Genomic DNA, 19,153 nt, shown 5'->3' on the forward strand with positions numbered 1-19,153 from the left:
ATATACTTCTGTATATCTGGAAAATCCTACAAGTATGCAGAAGCCACCACTTAGTGACCCTCTTTTTCTGCCAAACTGAAAGGCACTAGATGATCCAAATTATTTGTGAGAAGAGGATGATTAAATATCTCTGCTTCATTTTAAAGCAGGATATTCAGTGATGCTGCTTTTCTCTTTATTTCCAGACAGTGTTTTCAGTGAATCATGAAATATTTGCAAGAATGTTTATTCTGTTTGTTTCGCCCCCCTAATATAGTATGATGCTGGCTATTATGTAACTTTTAAGATTGTCAACTTTAATTCCCCGTCTGTTACTCCCCCCCCCCTGTACTTTACATGCTTCACTGCCAAATAAGGCAGCTTGCCAGGAAACTGTGACTCCTGAAGAAGCATGGAAAGTTAAGGGTAAAACATGCTATAGCCAGAGAAACTCTATTCCAAATGGACTTGTGTAGAACAGTGATATCCAGTGACTTGTTAAATTAGCCACGGATGTTTATTATGTAACTCTGGCTAAGGAGATATGTGGTACCTTCAGTCTTGTTTCAGACTTTGTGCTTCAAGTCAGACTGATGCAAAATCATGTATAGATGAAGAAAATTAGGTAATGTGATTAGGCAAGTTTCTGAATTGGATAGCTACGCATTTTACAAGAGGAGCATCCAAGTAAGATGAGGTAAGATTACTAGTGCAGAAATAGGATAGCATGAGCTTGGATGTTAAGAGTTTGCTATACAAATATTCACGTTTTCAAATTTCTTTTTAGTGATGCTAATTGCTTTTTCAGTGCTTGGTTTTGGGAGGAAAAATATCTTAGAATATAAGTAATAGATAGCTCTCTCTTTTTGTATGTATTTGCCTGCTTCCTTTTTACATCTGTTCTCTCAGTTCTGTGTGAATGAAAGGTTAGATTAATTATCCACATCATATTAGCAGTTTGAATGGAGCATCCAAGGAAAGCCTTAAGACGTAATGGTGCATGCTTATACTTATACTTGTATACCACCATTTTCTTATCAATGCTGAAGACATAAATTCAGAATGTATTGAATTTATCCATTCATCAGATATTAGAAATAATTGTAATTTGTTGCCTTGCAGCTCACTCAGTAGAGTATGAGACTCTTAATCTCAGGGTCAGGGGTTTGAGCCCCACATTGGGCAAATGATTCCTGCATTGCAGGCTAGATGACCCTCTTGGTCCCTTCCAACTCTGCAATTCTATGATTCTTCAATTTGTCAACTTTCCCTTATTAAAGGATTTTAATTGTTGATGGCATTGTGCGCAGCATTCCTATGTGCAGCCTGAAATTAAATCTGTATTTTGAAGTGTGCAGCTAGGTGAATTCAATCTCTCCTTTTGGATATTAAAGACCTTTTAACATAAAGGGCATTGGTGGTTGTAATTTTGGTTTCTGGATTTTTTAGAGAGGATAAAAGTGACAGAACTACTACATTGAATAGGCGTCTAGCTGGTTGTCTAAGGGACAACAGAGCACAAGGGAGAGGGACAAAAGCTCTACCTTCCAGCTACCCCATATTTGCTGTTTTCAGACAATTCATAGTTGAAAGTCCTAGACTGATGCACTGCTTACTCTAGATGGGGTACAAATGTGCTGAGATGTCGTGCACAGGTGAGTGGTGAGCCAGTCAGCATCTCTGTTGATAGTCCATGGTTCACTAATTGTCTACTGTTGAATTGTATGCATGAAAATACTTGGTGTAACCATATTCACAATCAAATATACCTAACTTTGTAGTTTTCTCTTTAACAAGTTAAGTTGGAGCAGCACTTGTTTGCAGGATCAAATCTCCTTCCTCCTCCTCTGTTGTGCTGTAAATCTTGGCTCGTTCTGAATCTGGATATCATCCAGATGTCATTAGGGTATGAGACGAAGAGGAAAGTCAAGAGCAAACCATGGATCAGAGCCATGAAATTAGAGATGCATTGCCAAAGAGCAGGGCAGTTTTTAGAGTCCAATCAAATACAAGGACAGGTAGAAACACATGAAGACATTCTGAGGGAGACTGGTAGGAAGGCAGATGAAAACAAATGAGTTGTGATGTTAGGGACAGCACACAGAGGGTTGTTGGCAGAACAGATGTCTGGAGGAGGAAAAGGAAGAGCAGATAGTGGAATTTCTCTAACAAAAAAATTCCTAGCTTTGGCATGGTCACGTAGTGAGAGCCCTGGCTTCAGACCCAGGAAGGATTGGGTTTAAGTGGGGAAATATGGTATCTGACAGATTTTCTCTTTATCTTGCATATATCATTCACACATTCTTGGAATGTTCAAGTGAAATAGTATTTTGACTATAAAATTGGAAACAAATTCATTTGTATATGTTGGTTAGGTTACAGTGAGGTTGCAAAGGGTCCCCCCCCCCATAAGTTCTTCAGTGATATATTAATACAGGTTTAGGTTTTGTGAGTAATTGTAATTTTTAACAGTTTCATAGTTAACTTCAGGTAGAAGGCAAATGTCTATGTAATGCCCTTTTAATATCCCACCACCTGCTTCTTTCTTTTTTCACTAGGGAGCTTTACAGAGTAGTTAATACTTTTTGTTTTTATGTTTATGTTCCAGTTCAGCATGGTTGACTTTGTTAGTGGTGGTGGACTCTCCTTCATTGCAGTTTTTAAGCAGAGGTTGGATGGCCATCTGTCATGGATGGTTTAGTTGAGATTCCTGACTTGCAGGGGATTGGGCTAGATGACCCTTGGGGTTCCTTCAAATTCTACAATTATATTATTCTATAGTATGTCATATAATGTAAATAAAAAATTCTGGTGTAGTTAGGAAACCAATAGGTAAAACTACTATGGATAGCATCTAGCAGTGTTTAATAATTTGTTTTCTGTAGCAGATCAACAGCTCAGTTCTATGCATGTTTACTCATAGTTTTATTTTTTTAATGTCTGTGTTTTAATTGGGTTTTTAAAGTTTTGAATAGCTTTTATTGTTTTATATTGTATTTTAATTGTCGTTTAATTTGTTTTCTGATGTATGCAGAAAACCTATGGGATAACTATATAAATGGATTCTTTTTTAAAAAATTACTCTGACATAAGTATACAGAGCCTAATGGCATTTGCTCCCAAGTAAATGGCCACACTGGACTGTCTGCCATGCTTCCCTACCTCTGCAGGGCCATCTGCTACCAGCTATCTTGTGGGTAGGATTTTAGGAGAAAGAGGGAAACAAATTCTGATATCAGAAGGTTTCCCCTCTTCCCCCAATAGGGAACTAGAACTACCACCAACTGCTCTGTGGGAAGGATCTTGATGGCTTGAGGTCCAGCGCAGAGGGCCTTCTGGTGGTTTCCTCACTGCAAGAAGCCAAGTTACAGGGAACCAGGCAGAGGGCCTTCTCGGTAGTGGCACCTGCCCTGTGGAATGCCCTCCCACCAGATGTCAAAGAGAACAACAACTACCAGACTTTTAGAAGACATCTGAAGGCAGCCCTGTTTTACTGTTTGATAGAGTACTGTATTTTAATATTTTGTTGGAAGCCGCCCAGAGTGCCTGGGGAAACCCAGCCAGATGGGTGGGGTATAAATAATAAATTATTATAATAATATGTTGTTGTTGTTGTTGTTATGTTTTGATATAAATTGTGGTGATTTTATTAATGTATATTGCTTTTACTTGTGATCCTTGGAAGGATTTGGCATCCTGAAAGGTGGGATATAATTAACAACAACTTGTCAAGTCATGTGGTCCATTGTCAAACTCCTTAGCAATCCTTGGACACTTTAGGAACTTAATTATTACATAGGCTCCCTTCAGATTTCATGTCAAAAATGTTTATCATTGGGTTTCTTACTTTCCTTTTACAGGGTTTTTGTGAACAGAAGTCTAGCCATGGAAAAAATAAAGTGCTTTGGATTTGATATGGATTATACATTAGCCGGTGAGTGTATATGATGAATATGTATATTATCTATAATTGAACCTCACATCTACAGGAAGCAGAAATAGATTGGTATTCCTCATGGTAGCAGGTGTTTTTCTCAGTAGCATTCATTTTAGAGTGGGGAAGAGCTGAGTAGCACACAGATGCTGGGGACATGTTGCTGTCCTGATAGTTTTGACAAACATCTGGAGAAAAGTTGGCTAGTCTTTGCCATAAGGCCCATAGAAGCGTCCATTAAGGGAGGTGTGTTGCCCATTTTTGCGAAGGTCTGTTCACTTTAATTGATGAACCCTGCCACTATAGATAAATGAAGTCCCTTAGGGCTGCCATCCTTTATACACATACCTGGGAGTAAGCCCCCCAGAATACAGTGGGAGTTACTTCTGAATATATGTGTATAGGATTGCGCTATAAATATCTTTAAAGTATTTCCTCCTAAAGCTTAATCGTATTTTCTTTTTCATTTGCTCTGGGTAGTGTTGCTTCCCCTTGTTCCCAAATTTGCAATATTGGTGTAGTCCCCCCCCCTCCAGATTAATTTTACCTAAGGTTTCGTTATAATCCATTAAACATCTTAAAGATATGTCTTTTTTCCTTTCAGTTGATACCACTAAATTATTACGCCACTCTCTTAATGTTTGCTATTGAATACTGCAGTTTCTTTGTTTCTTCTTTCAAGCCACTTTTGCCTGTGTTCCATGCCTTTTGTGTGTCACTTCAGTAATCGAATTTATTTACAATTTTATTTCACTGGCTTCCTCTAGCTGTAGCTAACCCTTTTTGGGCTGAGGATCGCATTGAGACTGCATGTCAACATGGATGAGACCAAAGTGTAGAGCTGGGTGTGGTGAGAACTATAGTTCTCTCTCTTTTTTAAAAAAATAATATTTATTAAGTTTTTAACACACACAAAAATTACAAAACAGTAAACAATAAACAAAGAACACACAAAAAGAATACAAAAACCGAGATTTAACGTAAAAATAAAAAAATAAAAATCCCTCTTTCTGATATCTTACAATCATTTACTTATTTTCCTGACTTCCTCACACCTCCCTTTTTTGTATTCCATTTAAAATTTTGTTCAGCAAATTCATACCCTCTTAATTTACCCTTAGTTGTTTATCCTCACATATTCTAACTTCAACTTTTCATATGATATCAATCCCTTCTTGCATATTCTTATTTTGCCTTATTGCTAGAACCACTTCGTTTCATTCCAACGTCATTAACATTCAATAATTTTACAGTGTTTCTGTAGATTTTAATATCTATCTACAGAGAACTACAGTTCTCAAGGCTATCTTCCAAAAGACTTTCCCATTCTACACTATTTTAAATCAATTTTTATCATTATTTATTGATCATTAAATTTAGTAATAAAAATTAAAGGACAAGTTGTGGGGATCTTGGAGGGTCACAAATTTATTGCATCACAGAATCACAGCAGAGGAACCTTGGAAACAGTTGGTAAAATGTTTAATTTTTCTAAAGGGACAAATGGTGAGCAGGGGCTTGGAACACAAAGATGTTGGTATTACAGCCCTTGCAGAAGCAGTCAGCAAACTAAAAACAATAATGATTATAAAAAGGGCTTATTTAGGGCAGTCCTTGGAGGGTGATAAAAAAACCCTTTTGGTATCACAGTGGGTGTCAAATAAATTAACTTTTCCAAGACAAGCAGCAGTTTCAGACCTCCTCTTTCTGCAGGAATGCTTATCTCTAGGCCTGAAGCCCAACACCTTGCATTGTCAGACCTTGACACTTCCATCTATTGTCTCCAAAGACCCAGATCGACTTATTGTCTACTCACCCATTCCTCCCACATTTTCCTTCAAGCCCCGCCAGTGCAACATAGGTTCCCCATCTGGGGTTTGCATACCACTCTATTGGCTCTACAATGACCTCCTTTTCATCTGCTCAAGTTGGTCCTGCTAGGCTTACTATCCTTTAAAGTTGTGTTCCTTGTAGCCATTACCTCTGCCAGATGCATTTCAGAACCACAAGCACTGTCAGTCATGTGTGATTTTTTTTTTAAGGCAACCTTTCCTAGTTTTTTGCTGGCTTTAAATAACCTAGGAAAGCTGGTCTGCCATGAGCAAAACAAAACTAAAAAACTAAAAAACCTAAGCTGATGCTTTGACTGGCTAGATTTGTATTCTGTGGAGCTATATGTAATAGTGGAGTATTCTTTTTACCCCTTCTCCAAAATTGGAGCTTAGACTAATTTACTGTGGCTCCTCAAGCTTCTCTGATAGGGTAGCACTGAAAACTAGGTATCTACAAGCTTCCTACACCTAGAAGTTAGCTTCTAAGTTATTACAGGATTTGGCTGCTAGCACACAGGGCCCTTAGTAATCTGAGCTGTTGCTTTAATTAAATAAATAGATATTGCTTTCTTATGCTTTTCCTTAACACATTTTTAGCTGGGGCAGAGATACTTTATCAACTAGCGCTCCCTGTAGCTCATAGGTGGCAACTTCATATTTCTATGGGTGAGATCTAACATTGCATGAATAGCTTCTTCTAGTACAATGGGTCTTCTTCAAGCTCCCCAAATCTCTTCTGCAGATTTGAGGCACCCTCAGGAACAGTTTTGGGAGGCATGTGTGGACTGCAATATGGAGGAGAGAAACGGGAAGAGCCATTGTGCTACTGGAGTTCCTTTTGCACAAGTGGGCAGACATTCTGGGATCTTATCCCAGGAACCTGGCAAACCAGGCCTCTGGATTTTTTTAAAACATATCTAACTAATGTACTTGGGCATATTAGCCTAAAACAATAATTCTGTACCAGAGGATATTTCTACAAATATGTAATAACTTCTGTTTTATGACATGGTAGTACTTTCATTGAAAGATTCTAAGTACAGTGGTACCTCGGGTTACAGATGCTTTGTGTTACAGACACTTCGGGTTACAAACTCCGCTAACCAGGAAGTGGTTGCCCTAGGTTAAGAACTTTGCCCCAGGATAAGAACGGAAATCGCTCGCCAGTGGCACAGTGGCAGCAGGAGACTTCATTAGCAAAAGCATGCTTCAGGTTAAGAACCGTTTCAGGTTAAGAACGGACCTCTGGAACGAATTAAGTTCTTAACCTGAGGTACCACTGTACTTCTGTTTATGGTATCTTCTGTTCTGCAAGTATATTCTGTTAATGTGCCGAGGGCTGACAAAACAGTTGCTCAAAGTCCATCAGGAAAAATGTTAATTAAAATAGTTTAGCATTCTGGCTTCCTAAATACATTCTCTTTATGACAGAAAAGCATCTAAGCCTGCATACTTCATAACTACTTATATTCCCTTGTTCTGTTTTGCTATATTGTGCTTTCTTACTTGTGTTTAGAGATTTCCTCCTTTGTAGGGAAAGTTATTTAGGATGAGTGATTTGCATGAGTGATTTGTAGTTCTTCCCCAGCCAATGTTTTTGTTTATTACCAAATGCAGCTGCAGTCTGTAGAGGAAGATGAATATGAGGACTTAGCCATTTTCACCTGGGTGCTTTTCCATTAAATGTCTCTTGTACTAGAGACAACTAAGTGTGCAAAATTGGTCTGGGAAGAAGGGTTAAGCTAACCCTTCCACTATTCTTCCAACTGACATTGGAACCTTCAATAGCAGCATTTCATTATTAGACACACCAAAACAATCCAGGACTACTGAAAACATTTCTACTTCTAATGTCTCATTTGGTGCTTTAATACTGTACTGACAAATGAGAAAGGGATGTATATCAGTGAATTAATGTAAAAAGGAATTTTTTTGTAACTTCAACATTGTCAATATGAAAATATGTAACTACCTTGGGTGGGTTCATTTGGGAAGGTGTCCTTGTAGATTAATTGCTCTCGTCACTTTGGATGGCAACTAGTTGCTGAAGTGTAACTCATTTGGAAGTCATATAAACACACAAGTGGGTAATTTAAAATTTAATCATTGTGTTATATTAGCTAGCTTCATATTTCAGATGCTTTGCCTTGTGTTTAATTTTGTTAGCCTACATCACTGGGTTAGTGATGTTGCTGTGTAAATTTCAGTTTGCCAACATTGTAGTAATAGCAGAGAGCTAAGTTGGAAATGGTGTTTCGATCTTGGTAAACGGTGGTTAGTTTCTGCTTCTTAATGAAGAGCTGGGTCATAGATGAGAATTAACTTGTAGACAGATGCAGGCAGGGCATTGTATTTACCGTATTTTTCGCTCTATAACACGCACCCAACCATAACACGCACGTAGTTTTTAGAGGAGGAAAATCCGTAGGCATGCCACCCGTAGGCATTTCCTCCATAACACGCACAGACATTTCCCCTTACTTTCTAGGAGGAAAAAAGTGAGTGTTATGGTGCAAAAAATACGGTAAGTTTATACATTATGGCACCAGTAGGATTTACTCATGAGGATTTACTTTTGAGTAAGCTTGTGTGGAAGCATACTTATAAGTTAGCTAATCTAGAAATATGTTAATATTTCCTCTCCTTATACCCACAAGTTTATTCCATTAGCTTTAGGAAACAACTGTCTTGAATCTCAGATTCACCATGATATTCATTAGATAACCTTACATTAGTCACTTGATGAGCATATGTCACAGTGTTGTAGTGAGGGGGGAAATGGACTCCGCTCCATAAGCAACTTGGATGAAGGTGAGATACAGGCATGACTGATAAATACAATGTTTCCTTGTCACTCTGGACAACCTGATAAATTTTTGGTTAACCAGAAATTTGATTTCTTTGGACTAATGAACTGATTATCTATAAGAGTTTCTACATATGTTCAAGCAAGTACAGATACAATTTCAAAGGTTTTGTACAGGATTTAATAATTTTGGTACAGGAGGACTTAATAATTTTGAATATCTCATTGCTCATTTTCTGTATTCGTACGGTAAGACTAATGTATATGTAAACTTTCCAGGAGATGGAGCAAATGGAAGATAATTAGTGTGTGTATATTGTTAATAATTCTAATTATTAATTATCAATTCTAATAACAATCTTGTATGGTATGCACAGTATTCTTTATTTAACCATGCTTCCTTCAGAAATCATTTTAGCAGACTCAGGGCAAATTTGTAATGTAGAAATTATGTGTTTGGCAGTAGATGTGATTTTTTTTAGGAAGCAAAGCTAACTGAACTGTGGAACTCCGCCAGTATTTGGCATAATTTTGTATTTCTCTTGACATCCTGGCTCTGATCCTAAAAAAAGCTAACTTAAGGAAGTTAACAGACAGAAGTTTTCTGTCTCCTATTTCCTGCTACAGCCATCTGAACCTCCTGTGGGTGGCCAGAGACCTTCCTGAACAATGTGGGGTGGGTCATGAGGAGCCAGCAAGGAACCATACCCCACTTTGCTCAGGTAAGCCCTCGCCCTCCAGGTAGACTTTTGGGGGGTGCAGGTGTGAATGCAAAAGAGAGCAGGGGACAAGAAACTTATTTTCTATGAACACTCTTGTTGACTTGTTTCAGAATCCAAGCCAATGTTTTTTGTGAGACTACCTGGAATATTAAAAAATAGGACAGATCTTTTCTTATCTGACTTTCCAGATAAGCCGTGAATGAGCCGAACATTCATAATTTTGTCACTGTTGGAATTAAAATTAATTATATCGCTTATATTGGGGTTTTGATATTGTACAACGTTTTGATTTTTCAAGTGTTTATAGCTATGAGGGTTAGGAGTTGTTGTTTAAACTTCTTGGGATGCATAAGATTCTTGCTCAAAATTTATATACTCCTTGATTGTAAGAAAACCTCTAAGCAGTTTACAGTACACTGCAGTAGTCCATCTTGAAGTTACTAGAGCAGGGATTACTATTGCCATGCTCTCCTAGCCCAGGAATTGCCATGGCTGGCAAACCAACCGGAGCCGAAAATACACTCCATGCTACCAAAACCACCTGGGCCTCAAGCAATGTTGTTTGATCAAGAGGCAGCCCTAACCTGCATACCTATTTCTTCAGGCAGGGTATAACTCAGTCCAGAACAGACAGCCTTCCCAGTTCCCAGATAAAGGAACCACCCAGCAACAGTAGCTCCTCTTTTGTCAACTGTTAGTTTTAGCTTATTTTATTTTCAATGTTGGTGTCAACACATAGCTCATAGTGGAAATTATTTGCAAAAATGTAAGTATAGATTTTGGTGGGCAAGGGTAAAACAGGAGTCAAACACTGAAGAACACGACAAAATATGCTGTGGAATATGAACAGTCTAAATTTGGAGTCAATTAAAGAGATTGATCCCTTAATATAGCGGTGCCAAAGAAAAGGAAAGAGTATGTCATGTTGACAGTGTCAAATGTATCAAGTAAAATGTTTTTCTAATCTATTCCAAGTTTAGAAATATTGTCTGTTGTTGCTGTCAGATACCTGAATAGATGCTGGTAATGTTTATTGCTATATTTATAAGATACTATGTGCCAGGGGAGTAGTGATTCCTTTTTAGCTGTCCTTAAGAAATCAGGAACACTGCCCCCCTCACCTTATTTTTTGAATAATTCCCCGTGCCTGCCTTAATAGCAGTTAAGGAAAATGCTGAGATGAACCATAACCATGTTTATCCTAATCGGCAGTGGCTGCTGGTGCCCACTGAAGCCAATGGAGATGCTTGGAAATGATCTTTGGCGATCACTCGTTGCCAAGTAAGATTGTCTTCCATAAACACAGTTTTAACAGTGGGTTTGTAAGTGACTGGAGAGGCCAATTCTGGATCCACATGTCCTTCCACGGTGAGGACATAGGTTTCCAGGCAGGAGTTGATCATGGTGAGGGTTTGCCAAGCGTGCCTTCCTCTTAGTACGTTTCTCCCTTTCATCCTGATTTCGAGCATCTTCAAAGCCCATGACACCTTTGGTAAAGGCTGTTCTCCAATTGAAGCTCTCGCAGGCCAGTGTTTCCCAGTTGTCGGTGCTACATTTTTAAAGATTTGCCTTGAGAACATCTTTAAACCTTTCCATTCTTGAGTTGGGAATAGAGTAGTTGCTTTGAAAGATGGTAATCGGGCATCTGAACAACATGACCAGTCCATCGAAGTTGTTGAAGAATCATTGCTTTGACACTGGTGATCTTGGCTTCTTCCAGTACACTGGCACTAGTTCTCATTGGACCCATCCCCTGCAGCTTCTTTCTTTTTGTATCAGAGTTTTAAATTTGCCAAAGTGTGTTATAGTTTTTTTGTCCTTTGTAAAAGTAGGACACAGTACAGTGTTAGTGGTTTTGCAGAGAAACAGCTCTGGACATGCTGAACATTGAGGAATGATTCTGATTTGTCTTACTTGGGTTCAGAGGCAATGCCCAGTTTCCTTTGGGGGGACACACATATGTGTTATGCTAATTTCTCTGCCCTGGTTGGTTGAATTGCTGGATTGCCTTTAAGGCTGCAAATGAAGAAGGGGGAAAGAGCAAAAGTGCCTGAGGGTGTCCCACCAGTTACTAATTAAATATATTCTACTGCCTTGAGATGGGTTGGAGGGGTCTCCAGAGCACAGCAGTAGTTTTGGCTTGGGATTGGCTGAGCAGTGCAAATGGCGACATAAGTTCAAAACTAAGGAGTGTGGATGGAACAGATTTTTTTTTTGAGAAAATGTTTATTTCTTTGTGGACATATGGTCAAATAGTGGTACATCAAATCTTTTCTGAAGAAGTTGTTAATTTGCTATTTTTAGAAACTGGATTAGTTTACTTGGATGACAAATTTCGATGCATATATATATATATATATATATATATATATATATTATGATGCTGCTTAAAAAAAATAGTTCATTGATGGTAGTTTAAGCTGGAAACATGCTTAAAGTTTGTGATGGTGCCCAATGAATTTTGTACTGTCATTAGACAAGAGTGTATGTCTTACTGTTGCTTCTCATTAAATCATTAACTAACAGACTACTAATTTGTGAGACATAGTTTGCTGAGGAATTGGACCTGGACTGAAACTCCCAAAAACTACAGAAAGCAAGCCTAACAGCAGAAAAAGCAGCAGGATTCTCTTTCCTTAATCTGCTTATTGATAATTGAGCATCTTAAAGTCAGTGGGTGATCTCCAATTGTTGCTCATTGGACTAGTGGAAACATCCCTTCTTGGGAAAGGCAATTTTGACCAATTACCCCTGCCCACTCTAGCCCAATGTAGCTCCAACACCCTCAGCTGGAGAGGTTATCAAATGAAAGATGCCACATTGTCCAACAAAAGTGTCTTCCTCTCATACAGTAGCTACTAAATATCTAACATGTTAGATTGCTTCCTCTGCCTGAATCAAAGCAATTAATAGTGATGAGTCTTGTTTATCCAGCTATTTGTGCTGGTTATTGTCAAGAAATCTATGGTGCAAGAAAAAATAACTTCCCAGATTGGCTATCAAAATTGTGCCTGTTGCAGAAGAGACATTTTTACAGGGTATAGATGATGCTGCAAATTTTAAATTGGTCAGTGGTCTGCAACAGAATATATGCATGTTTTTTCTCATAATCTTTAGAACTCTGTTAAATAGATTTATGGGGGAAAAAGCACATTTTCTTTTCTTTGTATCCTGCCTTTTGTCGTGGCATGGTATATGTGCTTAGCTTCTGTAAGGCGGTGACCCCACGTACACTCAGACTATACTTTGGAATAAATACCTAAATGCATGTGTACTAACATGTGGCAGGTATATAATTAGATTTTTTAGAATCACACAATGGAAAACCTGGAGGTGTAAGAATAGTTGAAGGCTCCTTGTAATCTTTGAAGGGCCAGATGTGAGTATAAGACTAGATTATTTCAAACAAAGCAGAACCATCTCTAGAGTTCCCACATCTTGTGCTTGGTTGTGACCTTCCCAACTTTGTTAAGAAATATTTTCATCATATCATAGCTAATTCCCCAAAGGTAGTGTTACCTAGAGATTCTCTAGTAAATAATTTATTTACTGACATGGAGATTTATTATAGGAATATTAGAATGTAGTTAATATTGCAAAAATGTGGTTCAAAATATAGTTTATAGCTGCATTTTAGTTAGTTACAGCATATAATCCATTGCATATTTACCAGAAGTAAGTCCCACTGTGTATTAAAAAGTAATGCCAGATACGCATTTCGCAAGATAGCTCAGTTGATAGAGCATGAGTCTCTTAATGTCAGGGTTATGGGTTTGAGCCCCATGGCATTGCAGGTAGTTGGACTAGATGACCCTCATGGTCTCTTCCAACTCTACAATTCTATGATTCTAACATTGCAGCCCTATTCAGGTCTGCTTAGAAGCAGGTTCCATTGAGTTAATTGGTGCTTACTCCCAGTTAGATTGCAAGTGTTGCTCCTTTTCAAGCCATGTGCAGATTTGTAGACTCACTAGCTCAACTGAATCATACCCCATGAGACACGAATCTCATATCTATCTTTCCTGCCTTTACTGTAACATGGATATTTGCCCATTAACAGACCAATCCTTTCATTTAGAGGTTAAAGAATATGCCTTATAATATACATAACCCCATACCCACATTACACGTTCAGGACTCTGGATGGATTATGTGGATGTGAGCCTGTTGCCTCCCCTTCACACTTTACCACCTTGGGGTTGCCAATGCGTAGACCTAAATCAGAAAGTTTAAGGAAAAGGGCTGTCGCTCAATGGTAGAGCATCAGCTTTGCTTGCAATAGGTCCCAGGTTCAATTCCTGGCATCTCCAGGTAGGGCAGGGAGAGATCCTAGTCTGAAACCCTGGAGAGCTGCTGCCAGTCAGTGGTGACAGTACTGAGTTAGATGGACCAATGGCCATACTTGGTATAAGACAGCTCCTCTGTTCTCATATACTACTTAGAGCTATTAGTTGATACACTCTTTTGGAATAGCTTGGTGTATTTCGTTATTATATTGGATGCTCATAGAAATGGTTCAAAAAGTTAGGTTTAAGTTTCAGTATTGATTTAAACACATTTCTTAGGAAATATGTGTCTAAATTTTGTTAATGTGCCATGTTTACTTCTTACACAATGCTGCTATCCTTGTTACCAGCCCTCACTAAAATAGTTATATTTTGGCAGGAAGAGCAAGGAGTACTTAAACATACCAGTTAAACCATAGCACATGAGTAGATATTTGATACAGAATTTATAATCTAATATTGTAATTTGTAAGTATTTCTATTTTTGCTAGAATAAGATTTCAAAAGATCCAGATTTTCATCAGAAGTCTAATTTCTGATCCACATTGTACCACTCCGTTCTTATATACAGACACAACAACCTCTACCTGATACCTGCAGAATATCCATTTTGAAATCTTGATCTGAGAGATTTTTTGTGGATTTGTAGATAATGACAAACCATGTCTGGTAAACCAGTATTTGGTCTTTCTGAAGCCAATAGCATCAGCAAACGAGCACACCATTGTAAGCACACCACCACTGTTGCAGTTTTAAAGTCAGTTTGATTCTTTCTTTTTGACAGGGGAGTCCAGTGTAACTCCTTCAAGACTGGAGTGACACTCAGCATCTGCATCTGCCTCATGTGAGTTAAAATCTTGGCAGCAGCATTTTGCACTACCTGGAGTGGCTGCAGATTTTTTTTATCTTTTTCAGAAAGACTATAAAAATGGCTACTGTACCGGACTTGGCAGCAAAGGTAACACTAGCATGCATGGGTATTCTATACCTTACAATATAGCTTTCTGTGCCGAGTAGCTTCTCTCGTGACCTGCTTATTTCTTAAGGAAACCCATACTTTTTGTAGGATGAAAGTAATTTTGAATGCAGTACATTTATTTTGGTATTGCAGTTGATTTGAACAAAAATTGTGTATGTTGTCGACAGGTTTCTGTCTTCAAAGCTTTGCCCCATTTGCCAAGATACACACACACACCACCCCAAACCTGAGAACACAATTTGTTTCCATATGTACATGATGATTTCAGTACATCTCTCAGTAGCCTTACTGTCTTTCATCTGTATTACACTTGTTTGAAAGTAGTACATTTAGGGTAACTGCACCAATCTGGTTTACTTCACAACAGATTATGCATGGCAACATCTCACTTGCCTGTTGTCGTTGTTGTTGTTGTTGTTGTTTAATGCAATACTGTAATTTAATTACTGTAACTAAGGGTTTGCAGTTATTCATCTCACTGTTAATCAGCTTTCTCAATAATCAAGCAGTTTGAGAACTGATCATTTATTATCACCAGTGCTTTTTTTCTGGGGGTACGCATACCCCTAAATATTTTGTGAATCTTTGTACTTTTGTCCATTTACTGTAGTTATTTTCCCCGATCTGAACTATAAAATGGTGATTTCCTTAAGTCAAAATGAGAGTACCCCTAAACATTTTTTTAGAAAAAAAGCACTGATTATCACTCAAATGTACAGTTTACCTGTGCATTAGTTATGGATGCTTATCACTCAAATGTACAGTTTACCTGTACATTAGTTATGGATGCTTTTTCCGTTATGCTACTCCTATTTTGGTACCCAGTCATTCATACTGGCAGTAATTTGCTTGGTGGGGAGCTCATATTACCTAAATGAGCACTTGTACAGCTTGCAGGAAAATGTCAGGAGCTTGTAGCTCATCCTGATTAATCTAGACTGCTGTGCAGAGTGTTGTCAAGTAGGGACATGTGCTCTGTGAATTCCAGCTCCATTCCCAGTTGTCTAATTAAAGGAAAACTTATATTGAACTATGTCACAGTAACCGGAGTGTGATGTTTGTAATCTATTTTCATCTTCTTAGTTTAATGTACACTGCAGATTCATGTTATATGCATGAATAAAATATGCTCACTCAAGTGGGTTACTTAAGTGAAGTAGGAAATTTTCCCAATTATGCTTCCTTCTCTTCATTAGTCATATATACAGTATTTGTGTAAATTTCAAAACTTGAGTAATCTAGATCAGGGTTTCCCAAACTTGGGTCTGCATCTGTTTTTGGACTACAACTCCCATCATCCCTAGCTAGCAGGGCCAGTGGTCAGGGATGATGGGAATTATAGTCCAAAAACAGATGCAGACCCAAGTTTGGGAAACCCTGATCTAGAGGATGTCAAATATGAAGTATAAGTTCACAAAGTGGGCTTGAGAGATCACCTTGATGAAACATGCAATGGCTTCTCTTGGACTCAGGAAGAGGTAGGTCTTTTTTTAAAAAAGTTTGCATTTTTGGAGTGCAATAACTCCATAATGTATATGCAAATTTTGTATGGCAAAATTTCAATTAAAAAATAGTTCAATTTAAAAAAGGTCAGTTGGTTCGAGCATGGTGCTGATAATTCCAGGGTTGCAAGTTTGATCCCCGTATGGGATAGCTGATATTTCTGCATTACAGGGAGTTGGACTAGATGATCATGAGAGTCCCTTCCAACTCTACAATTTTATGATTCTATGGAAGGAGTCAGAGAGCAGATCTCAACACCAGTAATTATTTGCCAGTTATTGGACTGTATTTTAGGTGGGTTAGCCTTAGGATTTTAAAAATATATGCATTCTCTTTTAAATCTGTCCCCCCATGCTGATAACTCCCTCTTGTTTCTCAATAGTCTCTGGGCATTTAGAGGGGTGAGCAGCAGTGAGAGAATGTATTCCCTATCATTATAATGGGAATATCAACTCATGCCTATAACTTTTTGAGGAGCCAGAAGTTGATGAAATTTGCAGGCACAGTAGCCCCATTTAAGGAGATGAAGTCTGCCAGATTTCAGATAAATAGGTGCTTTGAGTTTGTTTCAAAGGGTTGCCAAACCAGCTTCATGGACAATTTGCATTGACATGACATACTTTGTAGATGCGATCCAATATAAGTTTCTTTTAAAAATCTCAGAAAGCTAAGTGAGTAAGTTAGTGAGTTACAATGGATTAAATAAGAGTATTTGAGGCTTTTAAATTTGTTTCCTTTTCAAATTGGCACTGGAGTTTCTGTGCAAAGTTAATTAGGACAGAAGTAGAAATACGGAAATGTGACAGAGGTAGGACTTGAACATCCAGCGTTTCAAGTAAGCACCAAGCGCTCATGCACAAGAGTAAGGTGGGACGTATGTGCACCGCTATCGGTATCAACCACTGTCACCTTATCAGAGAGGTGGTCTAAGTATTTCTGGAGATAGAGAAACCAAGGGTTGTATGTTTACTAGGCACAGTGACTAGATCACTGTGGAGGAGTAGAGCACTCACTGCAACATCAGGGTTGAGATACTGCACGGAAAAGAGTACAGGCAAACAATGACAGCAATATGCAGCAGGAGTGCTAGATATGCCTGTGATTTGACATTCCCAATATACAGGAAAGTGTTTTTTTTAAAAAAAAAAAAACCCTCATGGTTGCCTCAACAGTTTGAAAGCCACTGTTTTAATGGGGGAAGGGAATGCTGGGGGGGGGATACAGAATGCAAGCATTTAGGGTGTGTTTTTGCAGTTGTAGTCAGCTTTTCATGGCACTTTCTTAAGAGTGCTCATTTCTTTTCCAGCCAGAATAGTCTTTTCTCTTCTGACATTGTTAATAGTTGTATTGTTAATAGTTAGTTACAAGTTTTCTTGGTATTTTTGAGTGTTCAGCTTATTCTACCTACCTAAAGCTCATACATGCTCTTAATCTGTTCAATTCAATGTGTCTTTTCTATTGTGATACAAAATAATTGTTGGTTTCACGTTGCAGTCACTTTCTCATTTGGGGGGGGGGGAACAGTGATTATTAACACAGTAAATTAATATAATCCACGAGTAAAGTGCAAATGTTTACAGAGGGTGCCTTCATGTAAACAGTTGTATGTGCAAATGTTTATTTGTTACCTGGAACCCAGCGCAACTTGGGGCTCCAGGTTTCATCAAAGTCTCTACATGTACAGATGTACACAGATAGACTTCTTCCATACAGATATGCTATATGTGTGGGTGTCAGGTGAAGGTTAGCTGACATGTGCAATGCAGATGTGGCCCTACTCACACATTAATCTCTGTAAATGTCTGAATAGGGCTATGGTTTCATGAGTCTTCAGGTGAAATAACTTTAAAGGTGCTTTTAGTCTGTGAAACAAATCAGTGCCTTGGACAACAGGCCATGCTGGAGTCTTTGGGATCCCTGGTTTTTTGGGGGGGGATCTATCTGAAGGAGACACTAGGAAGTTCGTGGTGGGTCAAGGCCTTTTCTCCCAATTTCTTTCCTTGGCTGGGTAAGGTGGAAGAATGCTAACCAACTTCCATATAATAAATACAGTGTTGGTGGCTGTGTGGAATGGAATGCTTTATGCGGGTCCAGCTGACATGCGATAGGGGTCTGGAACATATTCCCGACGCAAAATGAGGATTGCCTGTAGCTGTACCTTCATCTACAAGGAAGAAGTAATAGGGTTTCTCCTCTTGAAAACTAGCAGAGTTGTGTGTTATGCATGTCTGCAGTCTCCTTATGTCTGGAACAGAGACTGCTGTTCCTTAACACTCTCAATACCAAGGGTAGTTACATGACAGCTGCCCACATTACTAGAGGCCATATCCAGCCTTCCTTGTCCACTAATGCAAGAACTCTTGCACCAGCAGAAGACAGAGTTTAAAGGTAATCAAATGCAACACTTACACTAGTGGAAAATTATTACACAACAGTGGATTCTTGTTGTGCATTCTGTTGCACAACAGCTTATTATTATTGTGCAATCCATTGTACAACAGTCTTTGGTTATCTACCTGTGTTTTGTTTTGTGCAACAACTTTCCACCAGTGCTACAATAACTTAGTACGTACTACATTTTGACAATAATTTCATACTACATTGGAAACAACTTTAGGATTGGATAATCAATTAACACTTTCCATTCGTTAAACAGGATGGCTTCATAATGGTAGTAAATTACAAATGATCAGTATTTTGCATCTTAGGTAAGGTGCAGATGTTTATACGGAATGAGGTGTAATTGGATAGTCATGTATGTTGCAAAAAAAGACCAAGGCGTAATAGTGCATCACATGTGGAACTGAACTACTGAAGGTATTTGGAATAAGACAAATGCACTATATGTGTTTCTAATGTAAGCTTTATATCACTCTCTATACTATTTTTGCCCTAGTTTGTTATTGTGCTCTTTTCAGTGGATCTTTCCCAAATTTCTAAAGGCAGGGGTGGAGGCAGGAAGAAAAAAAGGGGACTTGTGTCTGTAGTAAATTATTTTGGGGGGGTTGAGGCTGGGGGTGCGGGAAGGGTATCTCTGTGTGTGACAGTTTTAGTCCTTTGGTGACAGATTGGGGAGAAGAGAGAGCTGGAACTGAGGATGGGGCAAGTGGAA

General features: G+C 38.5%; 1 protein-coding gene across 10 annotated transcripts in view; it reads left to right on the forward strand.

Annotated features, from left to right (window-relative positions):
* The window catches only part of NT5C2 (5'-nucleotidase, cytosolic II), an 84,986-nt gene that overhangs the window by 20,201 nt on the left and 45,632 nt on the right, over positions 1 to 19,153 (forward strand). For 5 of the 10 annotated variants that reach the window (XM_081861706.1, XM_081861703.1, XM_081861705.1 and 2 more), the window contains exon 3: positions 3,840 to 3,913. The exons of 2 other annotated variants lie outside the window; for them this stretch is intronic. In XM_081861706.1, coding sequence (XP_081717832.1) covers positions 3,840 to 3,913 — 74 coding nt within the window. Of the gene's footprint in view, positions 1 to 656; positions 677 to 3,839; positions 3,914 to 14,343; positions 14,404 to 19,153 lie in introns of those variants that run through there. 3 more of the 10 variants (XM_081861709.1, XM_081861707.1, XM_081861704.1) reach the window with 2 other exon arrangements.

Source organism: Podarcis erhardii, assembly GCF_964252035.2.
Source record: "Podarcis erhardii genome assembly, chromosome: 5".
Lineage (NCBI taxonomy): Eukaryota > Metazoa > Chordata > Lepidosauria > Squamata > Lacertidae > Podarcis > Podarcis erhardii.